Source organism: Neophocaena asiaeorientalis, unplaced genomic scaffold (genome assembly GCF_003031525.2).
Source record: "Neophocaena asiaeorientalis asiaeorientalis breed wild unplaced genomic scaffold, Neophocaena_asiaeorientalis_V1.1 scaffold142, whole genome shotgun sequence".
Taxonomy (NCBI): domain Eukaryota; kingdom Metazoa; phylum Chordata; class Mammalia; order Artiodactyla; family Phocoenidae; genus Neophocaena; species Neophocaena asiaeorientalis.
Genome location: NW_020174563.1, coordinates 2201796 through 2225850, shown reverse-complemented (window position 1 = coordinate 2225850; position 24055 = coordinate 2201796). Strand labels below are relative to the sequence as shown.

At 43.5% G+C, this 24055-nt stretch overlaps 1 protein-coding gene across 2 annotated transcripts in view; it reads left to right on the top strand.

Annotated features, from left to right (window-relative positions):
* Positions 1–24055, top strand: part of LAMA3 (laminin subunit alpha 3) — a 233798-nt gene that overhangs the window by 90129 nt on the left and 119614 nt on the right. For both annotated transcript variants that reach the window (XM_024757935.1, XM_024757934.1), the window contains exons 13-23: positions 3398–3535; positions 6490–6536; positions 7478–7577; positions 8277–8329; positions 8541–8646; positions 9371–9470; positions 11830–11986; positions 14241–14373; positions 16888–17030; positions 20054–20151; positions 20653–20806. In XM_024757935.1, coding sequence (XP_024613703.1) covers positions 3398–3535; positions 6490–6536; positions 7478–7577; positions 8277–8329; positions 8541–8646; positions 9371–9470; positions 11830–11986; positions 14241–14373; positions 16888–17030; positions 20054–20151; positions 20653–20806 — 1229 coding nt within the window. The remainder of the gene's footprint in view (positions 1–3397; positions 3536–6489; positions 6537–7477; positions 7578–8276; positions 8330–8540; positions 8647–9370; positions 9471–11829; positions 11987–14240; positions 14374–16887; positions 17031–20053; positions 20152–20652; positions 20807–24055) is intronic.

The following is a 24055-nucleotide window of genomic DNA, read 5'->3' as shown; positions in this document are numbered from 1 at the left end:
AAGGCTGCCAATGTTGGGGTTCGGGTTTGAGATCTGGCAACTCTCACTGATAGTTGGATTGAAATGCGAAGTGTGATGCCAGATTGAGGAATTCAGGATTTAAAATAATGTACCTGCGTTTAAGGCTGCATCTTTGTTTTCACTTCTGAAGTGTAACTCCGTCTCCTGAGGCTCCCTGGACAAACCCCTTTGGCCCTGGGAGTCAGGGTCGGTGTCACCCACGTGATGCTGGCTGGAGCTGCCGCCTCTGTGCTCCAGGCTCCTGCTGCGGCTACCCTGACTGCCTGCACGAGTGTCTCCTCTCTGCCTTCACTTTCCTTAAAGGAAGAATAGCAGAAAGAACCTGTGTTAGGGTTCTCCAGAGGAACAGAACCCACAGGATATGTGTCTGTATATATAGATAGATGTGGGGATAGGTAGATAGATTTATTTTAAGGACTCAGCTCCCGGATTGCGGGGGCTGACAAGGCTAAAGTCTGCAGGGCAGCAGGCTGGAGACTAGGAAGGAGCTGATGCCTCAGCTGGAGCCCACACACCTTCTGGAGGCGGAATTTCTTCTTCCTCTGGGACCTCCCGCTATTCTCGTTAAGGTGTGCAACTGATGGGATGAGGCCCACCCACTTCGTGGAGAGTAACCTGCTTTACTCAAGGTCAGCTGATTTAAATGTTTGTCACGTCTAACAGAACGCCTTTACAGCAGCATCTAGACTGGTGTTGTGCAAACATCTGAGCCCTATAGCCTAGCTGACATGAAAACATTAACCATCACAAAGCCCAAGAATGTTTCCTCAGTGATCTGACCCTGGGGAGGGACTTGATGTCTGCAGACAGGCCTGCAGGGAACATGGGGCCATGAAGGAATGCTGACCTAGACGGCAGAAGAGCTGAGTCCTTGTCCTGCTGTCTACCAAGAGCTGGTTTAGTGGCACTCGGCCCGTTTCTTCCTCTGTCTTATGTTTAGTTTCTTGGCACCATGTCAGTAATGCTCTAGCCCCTCTCCTGGAGTTCTAGCTCGATGTGGTCAGGGAATGTGTGTTTCTCATAATTGCCTCCACCCTGACACCTGGTCACGGGGCCGTAGAACACAATAGAGCTTCAATCAAGGTCTGCTGGATGTATGCATGTAACATAGGAGGGTGGAAGGATGGTAAATGCTCCTAGGCCTGCCACTTCCTAACTGGGTCTCTCAGAACAAGTCACGTAGCCCGTTGAAGTCCCAGGTAACTCGTAAATGAGAAAACGAGCCAAACTCCCTTCCAGCAGTGAGTTTATTTTGTGATTCTAGTGACCACTAGAATCAGGTAAACGCTACCACTGTTATTATCACAGAAAAGCACTATCAGAGTAACTCACCGCTTATGGGCCTGGGCCGAGCACTGTCAAAGAGAACGAAAATGGCATGGTCTTGTCCCTGTGGGAGCTCTGTGCTCCAAGGCTTAACGATGTGGGCCTTTACAGATCCAAAGGATGCCTGCAAAGAAATCACTGGAATTGGCAATTTATCTCATCTTTTCTTTCCCAAGGCCTCAACAAGTGTGGAAATTTTGAAACCTTGCAAACAAGGTCATGTGTGTGTGTGTGTGTGTGTGTGTGTGTGTGTGTGTGTGTGTATTGTTAAGTGGTTTTTTTTTTAACTGCATACACCGAATATAAATTTGGAAGTCAGGAATACTAATCCACTGATTCCCATTAATGCAGCATGGGATGGTGTACAGAGCACATCCCAAGCACTGGGGGACTCGGATGATCACGACAGTAATGTTAGCGAGAGTGAATGCTCCCTGGGCAAGCACTGCGCACACTGCCCTTCCTGTCTGTGGCTGCTGATTCTCCAGTGATCTCATGGGGTGGGTGCTGTCATCAGCTCGTTTCTAGAAGAGGAAACTGAGGCTTGGAGAGGCTAAGCAACGTGCCCGTGATCACACAGCTATTAAGTGGCAGAGCTGTTACTTGAATCTGCATGTGTCTGCCCCGGAGACTGAAGCCCTTTGCTACAGGCTAATTTGGTGACCTTGGACAGACATGTCACTTAACTTTTTTTAAATTTTTTTATTTCTACAATACATATCTCATACTTTTACATGTACCTGTCCAGTTTTCTCAGCACGACTTATTGAAGAGGCTGTCCTTTCTCCACTGTACATTCCTGCCTCCTTTACCAAAGATAAGGTGACCATATGTGTGTGGGTTTATCTCTGGGCTTCCTATCCTGTTCCATTGATCTATCTTTCTGTTTTTGTGCCAGTACCATACTGTCTTGATTACTGTAGCTTTGTAGTATAATCTGAAGTCAGGGAGCCTGATTCCTCCAGCTCCGTTTTTTGTTCTCAATATTGCTTTGGCTATTCGGGGTCTTTTGTGTTTCCATACCAATTGTGAAATTTTTTGTTCTAGTTCTGTGAAAAATGCCATTGGTAGTTTGATAGGGATTGCATTGAACTGTAGATTCCTTTGGGTAGTAGAGTCATTTTCACTTAACTTCTGAACTTCACTATGTAACCCTGGAATTCAACGAGATAATCTCTCCAGTCCCTTCCAGTTCTTAAGGTGTGAAACCCTCCAGCTCAGGAAATAGTGGGCCATTTCCACTGCTCTTCTCTCCCCAGAAGCAGGTCCTCTCAGAGTGAGTGCTGAGTGAGGCTGAGTAACTGCCACCTTGTGGGAGGTTAGCTGCAGGGACCGGTAGGAACCTGACCCAGTAGGAAGGAGTAGAGAGGGGAATGTCCAGAATCTCTTCTCTCCATCCATATGTGTTTAGTCACCTGCTTGAGGGGGATGAAGGGAACCTGGGATGCTTTTCCTGTCTATTCCCAACCCTGCCTGCGTCACTTTTTTCATGATTATTCAGTTACACCTCACCTTGAGAAACTAAGTATGAGGAGAGGGGAAAAAGGAGGGGATCACTGTAGGCCAATCTGGACTGGAATGGTTTGCATTTGGTCCCCAGTGGGATGTGGAATTAATGTGGCCTCTCCATTGACTCACATACCCAATCAGCTGTTCCCTGCATCTTCCTCTGATGAGCACCATTACTAAATGCAAGAAGCATCCCCCAAAACCTCATCCACAACCAGCCAATCTTGGTCAGTATGAAATTAACAACAGAAAAAAACCAGCATTTACTGATTGCTCAGTATGAGACAGGCATTGGACCCAGCTCTTTCAAGTATTATCTTTATCTAATCCTGGCAACAATCTTATCAAGTAGATGCTAATATTATTCCCATTTAAGAAAGGGGAAACTGAGGCTTAGAGCAATCAAGCCTTATTTCAAGTTCCATGTCCGATAAGAGGTGGAGCTGGAACTTGCATTTGGGTCTTTCTGGCCCCGCCTCCATACTCTTATCCAGGTCCTGTGCCCCCCTGCCCTGGGTCTTACTGAGGTCTTTTCATCCAGCCTGCCAGTGTTCAGCCCTTGGCTCGTACCAGACGCTGTGCAGCCCAGTGACTGGACAGTGCGAGTGTCAGCCGGGGATCACGGGACAACGGTGTGACAGGTGTCTCTCAGACACCTCTGATTTCCCCCACTGCCAAGGTAGGGAAGACATCAGAATGCCGGAGGGCGGGTTCCTCTCTGAAGTATGTGCGGGCAGCATCCCAAAGAAGCCTGCAGACCCCTGCAGACCCACCACTGGTCACTGCTACACTTTTGACCCTAATATGCCTGGTTCCTCCCCAGTTTGAGTCCATTGAAAACGGGTATGCCAGTTATACATCTTAAAAGAAATCTAAAAATGACTTATTCCTAAAATTTTTAAAATTATTTCATGTGCTATAAATTTGTGTTTCTTCTTTTCTTTTTCTTTTTAAAATATTTATTTGGTTGCACTGGGTCTTAGATGTGGCTCGTGGGCTTCTTAGTTGTGGCATACGAATTCTTAGTTGTGGCATGCATGTGGGATCTAGTTCCCTGACCAGAGATCTAACCTGGGCCCCCTGCACTGGGAGCGTGGAGGCTTAACCACTGCGCCACCAGGGAAGTCCCCATAAGTTTGTATTTCTTGATTTGCATGTAAATTCTCTGTGTAGCAGTGTGGCAGAGGTGACCCCTTTTAGCTAAGCTGAGCATTCTTGTCCCCCTTCCCAAGGCAAAGTGGCTTCTCTCTGGTCCTGGCTGGCGGCGCCGATGTGTCTGCTTCGTAATTTCCTGCAGGTGTTCTAACAGGTGCCCCTGCAGGCAGGCAGAGCAGGGCTTTGCTGGGGTTCTGCTCCCCTCTCTTGCCTGCCACTGGCCTCCTGGGGGATGGTGTCATCCCACATCAGCCCAGGTGTGAGGGGCTGGGGAGTGGAGTGGACCAGAGTCTATTCAGTTTGGAAAGAGTGAGCCAAGGACTGAAACACTGTCCTGGGTCTGTCCTCATGTCTGCAATGATACGAGAGGTGAGAGTGTGCTGGGCTCGGTGACTCAGGGCACAGACCAAAGATGCCCAGGATGGGCTTCCCTGGTGGCGCAGTGGTTGAGAGTCCGCCTGCCGATGCAGGGGACACGGGTTCATGCCCTGGTCCGGGGAGATCCCACACGCCGTGGAGCAGCTGGGCCCATGAGCCATGGCCGCTGAGCCTGTGCGTCTGGAGCCTGTGCTCCGCAACGGGAGAGGCCACAAGAGTGAGAGGCCCACGTACCGCAAAAAAAAAAGATGCCGAGGAATCTCCTTGTGCCCCCGGAGTGTGCAGGCCCCAGTGGCAAGTAGCTCCTGACCGCTGCTTTCAGAGACCCTTTCTCTGTTGAGAAGCGGGTGTTTGTGAAAGGCTGACCCAGACTTTGCATCAGGAGACTGGTTTTCTCACACCCCTTCCTGCTCCTGATGGCGCTTGGAGCCTGGCACGAAACCATCTGAAGACAGGGCTGCAGCTCCAACTTGATTCCCCAGAACCTCGCTGATCAGAATCCTCAAGAGATCACGCTTTCTTGCCGGTGGCAACAGTAGCCAGCAGTCAGAGGGGACTGCTCACTTTGGAGAAGGCCTGGAGGTCCCTGGAGAGGGAGGCTGTCCCAGGCTGGGTGTCCTCACATCCCCGGGGTTGGAAGTGGAAGGAAGTGCTGAGCAGTGGGCAGAGGGGCTGGTCAGCCAGGACAAGTTCCCTGGAGCTGGATGGGGCCACTGGGCAGCTTGGGGAGGAGCCAAGGGCTGGGCGGGGCCAGGTCGGAAAGCAACAAGGAGCTGGAAGGTTGTGTTGGCTTGTCACAGAAGAATTCAGGAGCATCAAAAAAGGAAGAGACAGAGGGCTTCCCTGGTGGCACAGTGGTTAAGAATCTGCCTCCCAATGCAGAGGACAGGGGTTCGAGCCCAGGTCCGGGAAGATCCCATATGCCGCAGAGCAACTAAGCCCGTGCGCCACAACTACTGAGCCTGCACTCTAGAGCCTGTGAACCACAACTACTGAGCCCGTGAGCCACAACTACTGAAACCTCCATGCCTAGAGCCTGTGCTCCGCAACAAGAGAAGCCGCTGCAGTGAGAAGCCCGTGCACCGCAATGAAGAGTAGACCCCACTTGCCGCAACTAAAGAAAACCGGCGTGCAGGAACAAAGACCTAACTCAGCCAAAAATAAATAAATAAATTTGTAAAAAGAAAAAAATGGAAGAGACAGAGAATATCATCAAGGGGGAAGTTGAAACAAAGAGAGGAGACAATAAAGGCAAAAAGCCTAGGGAGCAACATGTAAGAAAACAAGATCATATTATGGGTTTATTTAAATTATTTGAAAAAGGCTCAGAGCAGGCTTACCCAAACTCTCTTCATTTTTATTTTTTATTTATTTATTTTTTTGGCCTCACAGTTTGCGGGATATTAGTTCCCCGACCAGTGATTGAACCCAGGCCCTCGGCAGTGAGAGTGCGGAGTCCTAACCACCGGACCGCCAGGGAGTTCCCTCTTCATTTTTAATGCCGTGTGATAGTAATGCTGAGACACTGCAAGACCCTAATTTGTTGAAAAGAGATTATTACATTGGGTTTGTAATACTATATTGACTAAGGCAAGAAAGCAAATTAATTAATTTTAGAAATGATTTTAATACAGGTGGAGAACAAGGGGGCTGTGATAGTTAAAGAATTGTCTTGAGTAACTAAAACATATACTTACAAATTCTGTGACATCTAATTGGACAATTAAAAAATCTCTTGGTACAATACTGCCCTCTTCTGGATAACCCTAACGATGTTCAAAATTCTAGACTCCTTTCCCCAGTCTCCTTTGTTATCAGTTGGAAGTGAACTTTTAGTAGTAGGCAGGGAAGAGAGTTGTTCAGTGGCCAAAGGGGTGATTTGGGGATTAAGGACCATGAAGATTGTTCAAGGTGTCTTTTTCTGAATTATATGCAAAGTCCTTGCCACCCATCTATCAAAAAATACAAATGTAGATGCACCAGTTTTAAAAACAAGTAAAACTTAAAAACAAAACAAAAAAACCCCTCAAAACATCAAAACAAAGGGACAAACAAACATTAAAACCCCAGACATTTACACCACTTCTAAATCATATACAGGCTCCAGCAGTGTCTGTGACCCAGCCGGAACCCTGGACTCCAGTGTGGTAAGTAGAGGATTGTAAAAGGGTTGCGATTCTAACTATTGTTCTGATACTTATTTGAGACCGACACATTTGGGAACTTCCTGAAATTAAAAGTAAATTAAAATAAGACCTGAGGCCAAATAGCTTGAAGAGACCATTGCTCTTTTTCAAAGTGCATATGTGATATTGTGATTTTCTGCCCAAAACAAAAGAATACGGTTTATTTAAACTTGGAATTGCAGAGTCCTAGCATTACTCTGAGGGCGTTGCCACCCTGGAAACCTGCACATAAGCCTGCCATACATAATTAAAATTAAGAAAATCAGAGGCCAGTACACATTTAATTAAGCTGTGTACAATTAATTGCAATTTATTTGCTATTACTCCAAGCACAATACCATGGCATTCTGATTCATTTTCTAAGCACTTTAGAAATGATCTACCTTCTTGGCCTCAGAGCTTGGAGAAGCTGGAACTCCAGGCCCTGGAGGGAAAGGGGAGAGACATTTTGCCTTTTCACTATGGGGCTTCACGATGTTTAAGCAAGGCAGTGACTCTGGCATGTTATAGACACACTTGCAGATAAACATAATTTTCTACTACCTCTCAGCATGTTAAATATTCAGATATTTTCCGTTAAGATTTATAGTCCATGCTGTAACAGAATCAACAAATAAAGACAGTGTTATAAATGAGTCGTTAAAATTTTTTTTCTTTTTCCGAATTTTCCAATTTTGCTTTAACCACATATATGGCTTATGTGTGTAACAAATAAATAAATAATAAAACAAAATCAATTAGCAGACTGTTGAAATCAACCCAGTACTTTTATTCTACCTGGATACTCTTAATTTACATTTCGTGACCAAAATATATTTCTGTGACAAGCTTTGTTCAGAACACTTGTTTGGAAACCTTCTTAATTCTGAGATGTCAAGCATTAGTTTGATTTTCTTTTAAAGGGGCATTGCCGATGCAAGCTTCATGTTGAAAGTCCTACTTGTAGCATCTGCAAACCATTATATTGGAATCTGGCCAAAGAAAACCCCAGTGGATGTTCAGGTGAGGTTTCCTACGAACAATATTTTACTATATTGTAACTTCCTCTTGATTTTCTTTACCTCAATGACTAAACTCACAAAAGAGCTATTGATTTAATCTGTTCAGTTTGTTTGAAATTCTGTATAAATGTCTTGATTTTTTCCCCCCCACTTTTGGCAGAGCTTCTGTCATTTTCAAAATCTCAGCAAGGGATTTATATCCTGTTTCCATATGTATCATGTTTGAGAAGGCAGCTGCTTGATAAATGGTTTTTCCGCCTTGTTTTTATAATCCACACTTCCCGGTTTAATTTTATTTTCATTATATGCTTAGATTGAAGCCAGTATAGGAACTTGGAAACACCAAGCTTAAGACGGCTAAGTGGAGTGAATATCTTTTAATAGGGTATATTTTCATGTAAGCATTATCAATAATGCCCTTGACGTTAGAATCATGTGAGAATCCCATGATGTTGCAGCTTTTGTCTTTCATGAGTGGTCATGAACAAACCAGTACTCCTTGTAGGTAGATGGTATTGATCTGGCTGTTGGGTTCTGCTGACCCCAGAAAGCAATTCAGTTTTAGGCCTGACTGGTGCAAAGTGGAGTTCCGCTGAAGCATGCTAGAAAGTGATTGTAGGATTGCTGGTGTGTCCTGTTCCCAGAGCCGGAACTGTCCTTTTTGTAACCTTGGTCCAAGGATGCTCTCTTATCTTCCCAGAATGCCAGTGCCACGTGGCGGGAACCGTGAGCGGAATTGGAGAGTGCGGGCAGGTAATGTGGGCCTGTTTTTCCCGGGATGCCGGTCGAATATACTAGCAGTTAATTGTGGGGTTTTTGCAGGAGGGTGTTAGTGCCATCTTCATGGAAGCTTTCAGATCCCGGCTACCCTGCTTCCTATGACACAATGAGCCAGTGTGCAATCTTGAAGGTTAGCAGATTCTGCCATCTCACCAAATTTTGTCATCCGCTCATTGTTCTGCAGTTAGATGGTGACTGTCACTGTAAGTCCCACGTCGGTGGTGATTCCTGTGACACGTGCGAAGATGGATATTTTGCTTTGGAAAAGAGCAGTTACTTTGGGTGTCAAGGTAAGTCCTTCCAGGGGGTCCTGAGTAAGGCGAAAGATGGACAAAGAATGGCAGTGTAGCCTTGCTTCTGCATTCACTGTCTTCCTGCAGGCTTTCTGACGGGATGGGACTGAAAAGACCTGTCCGGGGAAATTGGCCAAACATTCCCTTAAAACTAGAAATAAATTGCAAACAGGGCTGCTTCCACTTTTCTTCTACCAGCACACTGTTGGTTTAATTATAAAAAAATCATAATTGGGATGCGGGGGAGCCATAGGGGAGAGGTAAATAACATCAAGACTTAGAGATTTTAAAGATAAATTTTGAAATATTAAAAAAGCTCACACAATAATATTGTGTTCAGTAATGAAGTTGCAGGCGCCCCACAAGCTACTCTGGTATCTTTCAAGCAGCCTCTCCTTAGCACCCACTGATTACAGTAGCACCATGCTGTGAAATCGTGTTTAGCTCCTGGGCTGCTGTCGCCTTACGTGGGACAACAGTGTGGGAACTGGCCCTACAAGTGCACCTCCGACTGTCAAGTGGACTCTTGGGGGGACTTGCTGTCTTACTTTGGGAGGTTCCTACGTATTGCAAACACCTGCCAGATGTAAGGTGTGGCAAGGGAAAGAAGGCGCGGCCCTGCAACCCCAGGCTTCCTGATTTCCACTTCTCGTAGAGGGAGGGGAAGCCTCCAGCGTGGAGATGCTTTGATGGGTGACCACTGCTGTTTCCCGACTCTCAGGGTGTCAGTGTGACATTGGTGGAGCCGTCACCCCTGTGTGCAGCGGGCCCTCTGGAGTCTGCCGGTGCCGAGAGCACATCGTGGGGAAGACCTGCCAGCGGTGAGTCTTCACGGAGGTCCCCTCCATACTGACGTCGTGAAGGCTCTCTTAGAGTCCTGTCTGTGCCGACAGTTCTGGGGGAGAGAGAAGCGGTCCCAGGGTAAGAGGGCCAGTGAAGCTGTACTGTCATTTGCAATCTGGACACTTGTCAGTGAGGGCAAGTAAAACAGGAGGTAAAGTTGCCCTAAAAACGGTCCCACTTTGTAGATCACAGAGTGGCCTCATGGGAAAGTTCCCAGAGATGCAAAAAGCCAGGTGGGTGAGACTTGGGCTGGATGCATGAGGTGGGTTCCCACAGCTGAACCTCCATGTGGAAGTCACAGCCTGGAGGAGCCCAGCAGATGCAGCTCCTGCTTCTCCCGCGGGATCCGTGACTGTGGGGCTGGGGATTAAGACAACTTTAGAAGTGGGAGGAAGTCCCTCATCTCATGCAGAAGCAAATCAAAATGAACAGAAGGAGCAAGAGAGCCAAGTGGAGACTGAGGTCCCAGAGGGGCTATAGCAGGTATCGAGCACACTGCCTCTGTCCTGCCTGTTTAGCAGTTTCTATATTTATATGAAACCATGATCCATCCATAATTGTCCATTAGTGGCAGGAAGAAAATTTTTAATATTCTGACTTTTTTAAAAAAATTATTTATTTATTTTTGGCTGTGTTGGGTCTTCGTTGTGGTGTGTGGGCTTCTCACTGCGGTGGCTTCTCTTGTTGCAGAGCACGGGCTCTAGGCGCAGGGGATTCAGTAGTTGTGGCTCGCGGGCTCTAGAGCGCAGGCTCAGTAGTTGTGGTGCACGGGCTTAGTTGCTCCGCGGCATGTGGGATCTTCCCGGACCGGGGCACGAACCCGTGGCCCCTGCATCGGCAGGCAGACTCTCAACCACTGCGCCACCAGGGAAGCCCAGCCCTCTGACTTTTGATCATACACTGAAACTCTTGCGAAATGCAACTTCTAAATCTCAAGTACCTTCACTACTTCTGCATTGTCAACAGGTTAATAAAGAGATCTTTAATGTAATCAAGGCGAACCGTATGTATTGGGTTGGCCAAAAAGTTCGTTCATGTTTTTCTGTAACATCTTACAGAAAAACCCAAACGAACTTTCTGGCCAACCCAATACTTAGAATGACGCTTCTCTCCTTTTCCTCGATGTTTCCAACATTTGAATTCTCAGGATCAGAGCAGCTCAGCTGTGCTTTCTTCCATTGTTTCTAAATGACAGTAAAAGGGGCCTCATAGTAAAATGTATGTGAAGAAAGGCATGTCTGTAGTTTTGTTTTCCTGCAGACGAGCGAGGTTCACCGTAGACCAGAGGAACTTCATAAATTGGCTCAGAAACATTTTCCACCCATGGCACGTGGGATCTTCCCGGACTGGGGCTCAAACCCAAGTCCCCTGCATTGGCAGGTGGATTCTTAACCACTGTGCCACCAGGGAAGCCCTATGTTAATTTTTGACCCTATAAAATCATTCTTTAGAATATATTCCCTGAAGTAGAATTTCTATGTCAATGGGAATGAACAGTTTTAGGGATCTTCATAAATTACCTCCATAAACTACATTCATAAATTACCTTCATATAAATTGTAAGCATTCCTAATTCTACTTGCAATATAGGAGCATGCCCTTTGATTTCCCTTGACTAATTGGTCTTTATGGCTTTAAATCCACTAACAGTTATTAGCTTGGGACTGGATTGTCAAAATGCACCATTTTGAAGAACTTCAAGTAGTTTGAATATAAAATGTAACACAAGTATTAGAATATTTTTGATCCCTCTTTGTGACCACCATTATCAGACTCTTGAAAGGAATCCATTTATAGGCATATAGTTTAAGAGAAAACAAGACATAGAGAAGTCGTTCTCATGATCAAAATACATATGTATATGTAGAGAAAATGTATCTGACTTGTAAACTTGGCATACGAAGTATTTTATGTCGTGTTCACTATTATATCTGCAGTGCTTAGCAACAGTGCCTGGCAAAGATCCTAATATTTGTGTAATCAGTGAATATGAGTATCAATGAATGAATTTATGGTAAATAGCCCAATTTGACTTTGCTAAATCGTTGGCAACCATTTAAAACATTTTAAAGGGTGCTACCACTATGGGCTGTTCTAAATGCTTTTCTCGTTTGGCTGCTTGGAACGAGTAGTGTTGGGTGTGTTCTGTGAATGTTTACACGAGCAAAAGCAATAATTTAGAGAAAAAGCAGCCCCCCCCCTCAATTTGTCCTTATTTAATGCGCTCCATCAATTTGGTGGGAGTTCTCTCAGTGATAGCTATTGGGCTTAAAGGATATCCACATTATCAACGAACCTCACTTTCTGTATCCGCCATTTACATTTTATTTATAAAAGACCTGAAAACAACTACTATTTCCCGGATTTGCATCATATGAGGTATGAGATTGAAGATGGCACTACACCCAATGGAAGAGCGCTTCGGTTTGGGTTTGATCCCCTGGAGTTTCCTGAGTTCAGCTGGAGAGGGTATGCTCAGATGACCTCGATACAGGTGAGCAGCCAGGAGGAAGCAGCCTCCGGGTAGGGCAGCCCATACACTTGCCCACAGCCCTCTCAGCGAGACCCCCAAAAGGTGAACTCTCCCCAAACTGATTCCAGGACTCTTGTTCTTGAGAGGGTAGATGGGGTGCTGGGTAAGGTTGGATTTTAACTGATAAGCATATATATCGATTTCACAGCTTACTGTTGCTTTAATTTGGTCACCAAATCGGAAAATGAAGGGATTAAAGAAAGATGGCGCTTATCTCTGGAGACTTTTTATAAGAAGTTTTCCAGACGAAATTAGGCTATATTTTAACATGAGAGACATTTTTCTTTAAAGCCATTTGTGGAGAATAAAAATGAGTTAACTTAATTCCAATAAAGCCTGTGTTGCTGAATTTTGAACAATGCTTTTTTTTTTTTTACTTTTTATAACTCTGAATTACTGTATGAACAGAAACTAAGATAAAGGAGGAATTTTAGACAGTGCTATTTAATTTTTCTTTCCCATAATTCTCCTGTCCTTCAGTCTTCTCTACCGTATCCATCTCTCTTGGTTTTGCAGTGGAATAATTAAGGAATTTACACATTGTTTACCTTTAGAACTTATACAACATTTATAACTGAACATTTCTTTACAGTCATTGAGTAGTTTTATCCTCAGAATTTCTCTTTGAGGTTGCTCTTCAAGCTGTTTCTCAGTGGAGAAATTCAGAATAAAAGAGGCAAGTTGATGACGATGGTAGCTCAGTATGTGTCCTTAGCAGATCCAGGACTAGTGCTTGCTACTTCTAAATCAGGCAGCCCTTAGAGAAACAGGGGCAGGGTCACAGTTCCCTAGGAGCCCCCATTGATTCTAATGTTGCTTCTTGCCTGGCAAAGTGCCCCATCTAAGATGCCTTTCACTAACAGTACCTGGGATCTTAAGACACTTCACTGTTTTCTCCTTCTCCCCAAATACAGCAATTCAGTTTCTTTAGTTCTCTGCTTTTACTTCATTATTCAGAAAAAAGCGGTGCATTCCACTGAGTCATAATAGGATGTGAATGACTAAGAGCCCAATCAAGGTAATACCTCCTCACAGGTGTTTGCAGTTTGAAAGAATAGCTGGTTAACACAAAGGAATGAATTTCTAATGATAGATTTTTCTGTAAGTATTTTTAGAGGGCTTGGGTGGTGTTCCCTGGAATCACCACTTACTTTACTTTACCGCTTTACTCTGCCCTTAATACATTCTTGCATTTTTATTTTCTGATGTGGAACTAACGCTTAAAGATGAACTCTGTCAAACTGAGAGGGCCAGTTGGAGTTCCTCAGTGTGGGTCAGCTGCAACTCCTGCTTCCAGAGCAAAGGATTCTACCCCACGCCAGTCTTTATTGCCATGGATGTCTTGTTCAACAAAAGTCCCCTTCATTTCAACCAAAGGAGCTGGAGGAAAGACCTAAAGAACTACTGGTTTAGAAATTTCCATGTTTCATGAACTTTCCTTGGGCCACAGCTGGATCTGGATATGTGGTCTGTGGTTCAGAATTGAAATAGTCTAGTGTCTCCTTCAAGATCATGGGCCAGCAACGCTTACAGAGCATTGTGTTGGCAACAGGACCTGGGGACCAGCAAGACCCCCTGTCCCCAGCAGAGAGCCCACATTCTTCTCAGACAGGGACTGAGATAAATTCCATATGATTTAGCAGGCAGATTTTAGTTACATCTAGATTTCATTGCTAATGTGTTTGGGATCTTATAACCTCTCCTTAGCCACCACTGGTTTCTGTGACTGTTCCAGACATTATGTATGTGAAGTGGACTCTGGAGTGCTTTCTCTCTGGGGCTGGTGGTGTTAAATAACATACTTTCTTTTCCTTCTGTTCTGCCTTTTTATTTCCCAGCTAGTGGTGGTTGCCCCGTCACTGTTTCTTTCCCTGAACTAATCCATCTAACATTCCGCTCTGTCTGCCTGATTACTAAAAGGTCAAAAGAGGATCTCGGTGGCTGAGGGAGTGTGTTTTCACTGAACCTTTAATTGTAAGTGATTTTAATTTATTGGCTGACTTGCCTGTGTTCATCTTCCACAGAGTTAGTCACTTGGTGTTTGTTGAGTGGGTGTGAATGTGTGTGTATATGAGTGTGTGTGTGTGTGTGTGTGTGTGTGTGTGTGGTTTCACTACAAGCTCAGTAGTGAAACTGGAATGCCATCACTGTTTGGCTAGCATTTCTTTTAACCAGCTGTCTCTTCTATACTTTATGGGTTTTTGGTATTTTTCAGAATGAAGTAAGGATCGTGTTGAATGTGGGGAAGTCAAGTCTCTCCTTGTTTTGGGTTGTTCTGAGATATATTAACCCTGGAGCTGAAGCAGTATCTGGCCGTGTAACTATTTATCCATCCTGGGCTAAGGCAGGTGGGTAAATTTTCAAGCCTGTTTTGGATAAAGAAGTGATTAATTAGTGAAACATTTTCTCTAATTTTCACAAAGTTGATCTCTTTAGAAAACATGAAGCCTGGGATGTAGTCTGATTGGGACACAGATGCCCTGTCCTTTGTACCTTTTCAATCTCTAAATGCTCTGAATATTTAAATTTTGCTGTTAAACTTGTTATTAACTGTCATAAAAGAAATCAGTGTAACAACCTATGTACCTTGGCTGAACCCCATGGGTTATGATATCACCACAGGGCAAAGCTAATTTATAACTCATTCAGGTAAAGTGGGTGTCACCTTTGTGGTGTTACTTGAGAACCCCTGGCCTACTGCCCTAAATTCTCCCATTGTTTCAGGCAAACCAAGTAATTCAAGGAGAAATAGGTGAGGACAGGAATTTTTAAGATGAATGTGGTAAAGCATGAAGCCCAAGAGAGCTCCAGGGAGGAATATGCCAACCTCATTCAGGGGTGAGGGATTCCTGAGGGCAGACGAGGAGCCACAGTCAGAGGGCAGATCTCACCACAGTCAGGGATGAGGCCTGGAAGTCCCTTCTGCAAGGAGTGAGGGCTTCCGCTACTCCAGGAACAGACTACTGGGAATTCCACAAGAACACAAAGCAGCGCCAGTGGAAATCTAATTTAGGTGCGAAATTTAAGCGCCTTCGTTTAGTATCCATGGCAGAGTCGGACTTGGGGAAGAAATGATGTACCCAGTTGTGTCAGCCAAGCTTGTAAGGCTGGAGGCTGATTAGACAGTAACTACTAGGAAGAACCGGCAAGCTTGAGTTATCATTTACAGAGTACTTTGGCATCCATTTCCAAACATGATAAGAACTTTGTGAAACTGAAGAAGGTTGAGGAGGAAACAGCTGAGAGGCGTAGTAAATTTTCTAAGCATACAGCTGGTCCTTGTAGACAAGACCCAATCTTCAGACCCCAAACCCTTTCTTTTTTCTCTCTCTTTTTTTTAACATCTTTATTGGGGTATAATTGCTTTACAATGGTGTGTTAGTTTCTGCTTTATAACAAAGTGAATCAGCTATACATATACATATGTTCCCATATCTCCTCCCCCTTGCATCTCCCTCTCACCCTCCCTATCCCACTCCTCTAGGTGGTCACAAAACACTGAGGTGATCTCCCTGTGCTATGCGGCTGCTTCCCACTAGCTATCAGTTTTACATTTGGTAGTGTATATATGTCCATGCCACTCTCTCACTTCGTCCCAGCTTACCCTTCCCCCTCGCCATGTCCTCAAGTCCATTCTCTAGTAGGTCTGTGTCTTTATTCCCGTCCTGCCCCTAGGTTCTTCATGACCTCTTTTTTTTTTCTTAGATTCCATATATATGTGTTAGCATACAGTATTTGTTTTTCTCTTTCTGACTTACTTCGCTCTGTATGACAGACTCTAGGTCCATCCACCTCACTATAAATAACTCAATTGCATTCCTTTTTATGGCTGAGTAATATTCCATTGTATATATGTGCCACATCTTCTTTATCCATTCATCTGTTGATGGACTCCCAAACCCTTTCTAATGGACCCCCAAACCCTTTCTAATGGACCCACTGCTTCCCAGGGGACAATGCCATCAGCAATTTGCCCTCCGTTAACTCAAACAGTTGGAATACATTGTGGTTTGTTTTCTTGTTCTCTGGGACACCTTTCCTAAGCCCCCATGTCTGAGTCAGGAGTCCAGTTGTGTATTTATTCCTTAGTAACCTATGCCTCCTCCCAGATGCCACTGTCCATGCTGTACCATATTTTCTTCTGGTCTGCAATCCACCACCTCTCCTGTCCCCACTGTCAGGGAGTAAAGGCCATGCTGGCTGTGTTCACTGCCTGGGCCCCAGATCCTAGTTCCAGCCCTGACCTATAGTGGGCCCCATAGATGTTTGTAGAACAGGAGAGTGAATGCAGGTATTTGGAGTAAACATTTCTTCTAGAGAAGAAGCCTCCATTGAACTCTGATGCAACAGTTTTGATTCTGAACCTTCTACAGAAGGTCCTCTGTTTAATGCAGAAGAAAACATTGCATCTTGAAAACAAGAGGAAACCGAAACTTTTTCTTATTTCAAAATGAATGCCTGTTCTTCAACAGAAATTAAAAATTTTTTAATTATATATAAACAAAAAAGGAAAAAAATAGTTTAATATCTAATGTAATATACTGAATACTTACTATGTGCAAAGAACTTTTCTAAGCAGTTTACATGTCTTAATATACTTAATAAATTTAAAGATTACAATCCCAGCATAGATAGCCACTGCTAACATCTTATCAGTGATAACTTTCTAGTCTATTTTATACATAGATACATGCATTCATGCAATTGTTGAAAATAAGATCAGTAAATCTGATCAGTTCATATGATCAGTAAACTATCTGAAACCTTTTAAGATGTCAACTGAATGTTCAAAGCTGAGTATCTAAAATCAGTACACTGGCTGCTAGAAAAATGCCCTAAGCAATTCTTTTTATTTCTGATAGATGCTGCTCAAAGCAAAGAGACCATCTTGCAGCCGAGTAAGGAGCCGGCCTTTGTCACCGTACCCGGAAATGGTTTTGCAGATCCATTTTCAATTGTACCAGGAGCATGGATCGCTTGTATTCAGGCGGAAGGAGTCCTCCTGGTAAGAGATGATTCTGAGGGGAGATTCTTCCCCTCTTAGAGATGGTCCATCCACAGTGACCCACAGTGACCAGAAGATAGAAAAATCATAGCTGGTTCCCTTTTAGACACAGGAACCTATGGTGACATTTGCCCTCACATGACATAATGACATAGGAGCCAACTTAAAATAGCTTTTATATTCTTCCAGCCAGCTTCTCACGGGCTAAAAAAAAAGAAATTTTTTACTCAGAATGACTCAAAGATATTAAAATAAATGCACAACCTTTATGAGTGTATGTCCCAGCCTTTCAAAAGTTTCTTTGGGATTTTTCATCATGAATCAGAAGGGCGGTAAGAAAAAAATTAACCTCTCTGGGAACTGTGCACAATGAATCAGAAGGAGCTAGAGGAAGAGAAGACCCTAACATGAGTGAAGTTCTTGGTGGTGAAAAGCGAAGGGAGAGATGAAGAGCCAGTGCCTCTCTGTGACCTGCTTCCTGCCTCCTTCTGCCTTGACTGTGGCAGTAGCATCATCAAACAGATGAAGAACTCTTGGACTCTTGATGAAGAACTTCACTCAGATGAAGAACTCTTCTTGGACGAAGAACTCTTCATCAGGGGAAGGGCTCTGTCCTCACACATTAATAGAATAGGCAGAGTGGCCAGGGGAGTTGTAGGGATGAAACCTGCTATTTCAGATACCCCTCTTTGATGTCTGCTTTCGCTTATAGCAAGGTCTTTTCAAAATAGTCTTTGGCAGTACTTGGTTTCACGCACTCAGAGTGGAAAGCAGAAAGCTTTTCCTTCTGGCACAACTCTTTTGATTGGCTAAATGAGCAGATCTCAGGCAAGTCCCTTAACTCCAAGTCTGCCCCATACAGTAGAGATCGTGCTTATCCATGTAGGTCCTTTCCAAGTCTGAGATCTTATAATGTGAAGGCTTCAGCTGTTCATTCAGTCCCTATTTTTCTTGCACTTCTTGGTAGAAAGGTTTGTTGCTTTACTAAAGTTTCTGAATGTTTCACAGATATTAGACATGAGGAAGAGGAAAATTCCATTGAGTCCAGTAACAGGGCACAAAGCTGGACTAATGGAAAGAAGAAGTTCATGGTAAAAGTTACTGCATAGGCATGGAAGAGTCTTCATGACCTTTAGCCACTGCAGTTGTGTCATAATTCATATGTATGCTTCCATATTATGATCTCATTTTCTCTAAAATTATTTTATTGAGCACTTATTATCAACCTTTACTGTTTTAGGATCTTTGGGACCATAAAGTAATGAGGAGATATGGTCCCAACCAAAGGAAGCTTACTAATAGAGCAATAGCCATTTAAAAATTAATATTAGAGAAATGTAAATCAAAACTATAATGAGGTATCACCTCACACCGATCAGACTGGCCATCATTAAAAAGTCTACAAATAACAAATGCTGAAAAGGGTGTGGAGAAAAGGGAACCCTTGTACTCTGTTGGTTGGAATGTAAATTGATACAGCCACTATGGAAAACAGTATGGAGGTTCCTTAAAAAACCAAAAATAGAGTTGCCATATGATCCAGAAATTCCACTCCTGGGCATATATCCAGAGAAAACTCTAATTTGAAAAGATACATGCACCCCAATGTTCCTAACAGCATTATTTACAATAGCCAGGACATGGAAGGAACCTAAATGTCCGTTAACAGATGTATGGATAAAGAAGATGTGGTGTATATATATACACACACACACACACACACACACACACACACACACACACACACACATATATTTTTTTTTCAATGGAATACTACTCGGCCATAAAAAGAATGAAATAATGCCATTTGCAGCAACACAGATGGACCTAGAGATTATCAGACTAAGTGAAGTAAGTTGGAAAGAGAAAGACAAATACCATATGGTATCACTTATGTGTGGAATCTAAAATATGATACAAAGGAACTTATTTACAAAAGAGAAACAGACTCACAGACATAGAAAAATTTATGGTCACCAAAGGGGAAAGGGGGTGGGGGAGGGATAAATTAGGAGTTTGGGATTAGCAGATACAAGCTACAGTATGTAAAACAGATAAACAACAAGGTCCTACTGTATAGCACAGGGAAGCATATTCAGTATCTTGTAGTAAACCATAATGGAAAAGAACATGAAAAAGAATGTATCAATACACATCTGAATCACTTTGCTGTACACCAGCGACTAACACAACACTGTAAATCAACTATACTTCAATTAAAATTTTTTTTTAATTAAATTAAACCCCACTCAGATAGAAGCCCGCTGAGCCCCTACTTTTCCTCTCCTGTACATTCTCCTCCTGTCTGCTGTAGACATATTGTGGGCTGTGAAGAGACAAAAGCCTCATGGCCCGTGTACAAGTCTCTCACCATTGTGGCAAAGATTCCCTCCCTTCTTCCCTCGGCAGATAGTCAGTGATGCCAGGATTTGCAGAAGCCCAAACTCTGCCCTTTCCGGAAGAGCTGCTTCTGAATTCCCGCTGTGGGATCCACGTGGCACCCTCAGTGGAAAATGTTCTTCCTGTCCTGACCTAGGGCAGGCAGTGGGCCAGTTTCAGGCTATGATTTACCAGGATCGCAAAGCATCACTTTTTTACACGAAGCCTGGAGAGCGTTACTCTGGTGTGGGAATAAAAAGCCAGAATACATGACCTACAACTCAGGGTTCTATAGGGATGAAGACAACCAACCTGTCAAAGGAATGTCTCATCAATTGACAGGTTATTATTGTCTTTATTTCTGAATTTATTAACAACCCAGAAGAACCGGTAAAACTTCCCCTGAGATTTGAAAATAAAAATGTTTGCCTAAGGCGCTTATCTCCAATGCTTGAAGCTCCTGTGAGAGGTTGCTTTGTGTGTTCCGGTGAATCGGGGGGCAGAACAAAGCAGTTGATGCGCACAGTGTAACTAGAGTGCTTCACTTGGTTATTATTAGTTTAGCTAGTATGTGTAGCTCTTTTATTACTAACGTACGGCCGCCCTCCTAATGAGTAATCGTCCTTTCGGTCTTTATTTCCTAGGACTACCTGGTACTGCTCCCCAGGGACTACTATGAAGCTCTCTCACTGCAGCTGCCGGTCACAGAGCCGTGCGCCGACGTAGGCCCGCCCCGAGAGAAGTTAGTATGGGCAGCAGGTGCACTGTCGGGGGCCTCTAACTCAGGAACCTTGGGTGCAAGGATTCTCAATAGGCCTCAGGGTCACGACTGAACAGAGTGCTCTGGTTAATTCCTTAATTGTGTTTTTTCTGTGTGGCAGTGACTGTCTTTCGTGTAAGACTCACAAAGTACTTTGCACGCAGTTTCTGGTGCCTAAGAGTGACTCACCCTCTCGCATGAGGAAGTGGCGACGCATGCCCAAGTAATACCCTCAGGGTCATGCATCCGGTGAGGGGAAGAGCTTACAATGGTATCTAGGTTTGCGGACCTTTGCTTCTCCCACTCCTCGTGCAGATGACAATGGACCATCCGATTCCTGTAGTAAGCACTTAGTAAGAGTTTGTTGAAGAATGATGAGTGAATGAATGAAAGACGGAAAGGATAAGAGCCCCGGGGATGCACCGTGATGTTCTGTGTTCTGTTCTCGGTCGTAACTGTCGTATTTTATTGTTGTTGTTGAAGTTGCTTGCTTTACCAGCACTTGCCAGTGACCCGATTCCCCTGTGCCCTGGCTTCTGAGGCCAGACACTTCCTGCTTGACGGGGAGCCAAGACCCTTGGCAGTGAGGCAGCCCATCCCTGAACACCCAGTCATGGCGGACCTCAGTGGGAGAGAGGTGGGGCAACCTTTTCTTTACTGTCAAAACTATTATTATTTCCCAGTCCGTCTGCTGAAAACCCGTGGCTGCAATTGCTTCTCACATTCAGGGGAGCCTGGAAAACTTCCTCAGAGGTGTTAATTAAAGGTGTGCTGAGTTCTCTGATTCAGGCTGGGGCTGGGTGGTCCAGCCCACTGAACCATGAGAGGGCTAGTCTCTGAGCACATTCTGCAGTAGATGTGGTGGGGAACATGGACGACCACAGAATCCTTTCCTTTTGATCCTCTGGGCTGATAAGGGGGCATCCTGTTCTGTCTGATTCAGGGCAAGATCTCTCTACAAGGCTTCCAGAAATTACACAGCTTACCCTAAAAGGATACAATGCTCCCTGACTGCTCATCACCTCAGGCTAGGTGATTTGTAGCAGCTGAATTCCTTGAGCTCATAATCTGGAACTGCTACTCCCAAAGGGACCTCAGAGGTCCGGTCATGGCTCAGAGGACCGGTTAGTACAGATCTTGGCATTACTTTTCTTCCGGGAGTTCTCTGAGCCTCAAAACAATTTAAGACTACACTGTTTTAAGATTGAGTTAGAAGTATAGTGTATCAACAATTAGAACTCATTACCTCAAAACGAAGACACTGAAAAGAAAACTTCCTCCACAATATTTCCATTCCTTACTTTCTACAATGTTCTCTGTTTCGTACCCTTGAGGAAAATGTTTATCTGGGGGATTAAATGAAAATACATATGGTACTCTCACTGACCATTTAGATGTGTACCTTTTTGTAAACTACATTCCTAACATTTTCAAGGTAGAAGTTACAGGATTTTAAGGATATTTCTTAAATTTAGTCTTCATTTTATTTTGAGTTTTTATTTTACAAAAATATATACTTGTGATAAAAAGTAAAACAACATGCATAAAGAAAAACGAAGCGATCTTACTTCCTCTCCATTCTAATATTCAGTCCACTGTCTCTCTCCCTACCCATGCTCTGTGTGTACACAGATGCATATATCTGCCTACGCATATATACAAACGTGTGTGTGTGTGTGTGTGAGCGTGCGTGCGTGTGTGTGTGTGTTCCCCACACAGCGGGGAGGTACAGTTGGGAAGGGCTGATCTCCAAGAAGTGATGCTGATGATTTATCAGGAGCTGTCCCTACCTCTGACTTAGCCCAGAGCCACAACACTGAGCTATTCTATTTGCACGATGCACAAAACCAAGCCCTGGGCTGTCCAGTTTTCTTTAACGGTCACTTTTACTGTTTTATCTGAGTGCTTACAGACTTGTGCTGTCTGATGCAGTAGCCGCTAGCCCATGTGTCTATATACATTTAAATTAATTAATCTTAAGTAAAGCTAAAAATTCAGTTCCGTGGTTGCACTAATCACATTTCAAGTGCTCAATGATCATATATGTCTAGTCGTCACCCTATTGGACAGCACAGATTACAGAATGTTTTGCCATCACAGAAAGCTCTATTACACAGCATTAATAGATCACTGTGCTAAAACTCAGAGACAAATGGAGTTAAAAGAGGTCTTAAGAATCATCTGATTTCCCTTCCTGTGAAAGAATCCTTTCTGCATTATCCTTGTCAGATATTTATTCATTTATCCTCTGTTGAATACTTAAATTGATGGTGGACTCACTTCTTCTAGAGGTAGCCTAATCCAGCACCTGTGGTACCTGATTCCCAGTTCTTTGGATGCAACCTGCTTTCCTTTCCTAAACCTTTTGGCATCATCTTTTTATTTTTTTGTATTCTGAAATTTCATAAGGATGTGCCTTGATATAGGTAGTTTCAGCCAGTGTGCTGGGCTCTCAGCAGACCCTTTTAGCCTAGAAACTTCTCTGGGAAACTTTCTTGAGTTATTTCTTTGATAATTTATTTCTTTATCTTTCATCCACCTTTCCAATCTCTTTATCTAGTTTTATGTTTTGGGAGATTTCCTAGATTTTTTTCCAACCCCAACCCCAACTTAACCCTACACACACACACACACACACACACACACACACACACACACACACACACGTTCCAACTTTCTTTGGTCTGTTCAATTAGTTAACATCCATTTGCTTTCTAGCTTCCAAACTTTTGTATTCTCTGGTCTGTTCTTTTCCTCTTCTCAATTCTCTTTTCTTTGTGGGTTTACGATTCAAACCATATTTACTCTTATTTTTGTGGATTTCTGAGAGGGAGGATCAATAAATATGTGTGCTAAATCCAGTATGTTTAACCATAAGTTCTAAGATGGACTTCTATTTGTGATATTCTGAAGTTTTATTACAATATGTTTAGATGCAGATTTATTTTTGTTTGTTAGTTTAATACTCAAAGTGCACTTTCAATATGAAGAGTCATGTCTTTCATCCTGGGAAATTATCAGTTAGTATCTCTACAGATATTACTTTGCTGCTTGTCCTTAGATCTTCTTTTCTGAAAGTCAGACTGAAAGAATGTTGGAGCCTCTCAATCTGTCTCCAGACTGCTCTTTCATAGTTTTATATCTCTTTGGCTGTTTGTGATGCTTTCTGGATGACTCTGTTAGAATACATGAATGCTCTGTTTCACTATCTCCAGTCTAGATTTTATTCAGCCTACCAATTCCATGTAATTTGTACTTTTAGTCTCAAAAAATTTCTCATTGGCTCTTTCTCATATTTACTTTTTCTTGTTTCTCCGCTGCCGATTTTTATTTCATAGCTTCATTTGCTTTTCAAAGAGGAGTTACTCTATTGATCTTTTTGAATATCTGAACACCCTTGGAGCAAGGTATATTTCAGATTTCAGAATTTTTAAGATATTAAAAAGATTAAATGATACACACATGCATAACATCTATAGTGGGGTCTGGGACAGCACCTTGTAATCAAACAGGTTGATATTTCTCCAATGAAAAGCATGAGTAGGCACGCCAAGGGAGATAGATGAAGACTGTATACATGGACTTATATCAGTTCAGGTCAGATTTTGCCATCACGTGCGGCCTGGTTAGGGTTAGGTTAGGTTTTGCCATCAAATGAGTTACAAAAACAGGATTTCCTTTTCAGATTTGGGGGGTTCCAGATAAGGGACCGGTATACTTATTTTAAAGCCTTTGTCAGACTGTTTCATAAAGTTCATTTCATCTGAAGTGAACTCATCTTCAGTTGATGATATTGTTGCCTGTCTTTCTTTTTCTTTTCTTTTTTTTTTTTTTTTTTTTTTTTTTTTTTTTTTGGGTCCCGGGCCCTCCCTTTTTTGGGCCTCCC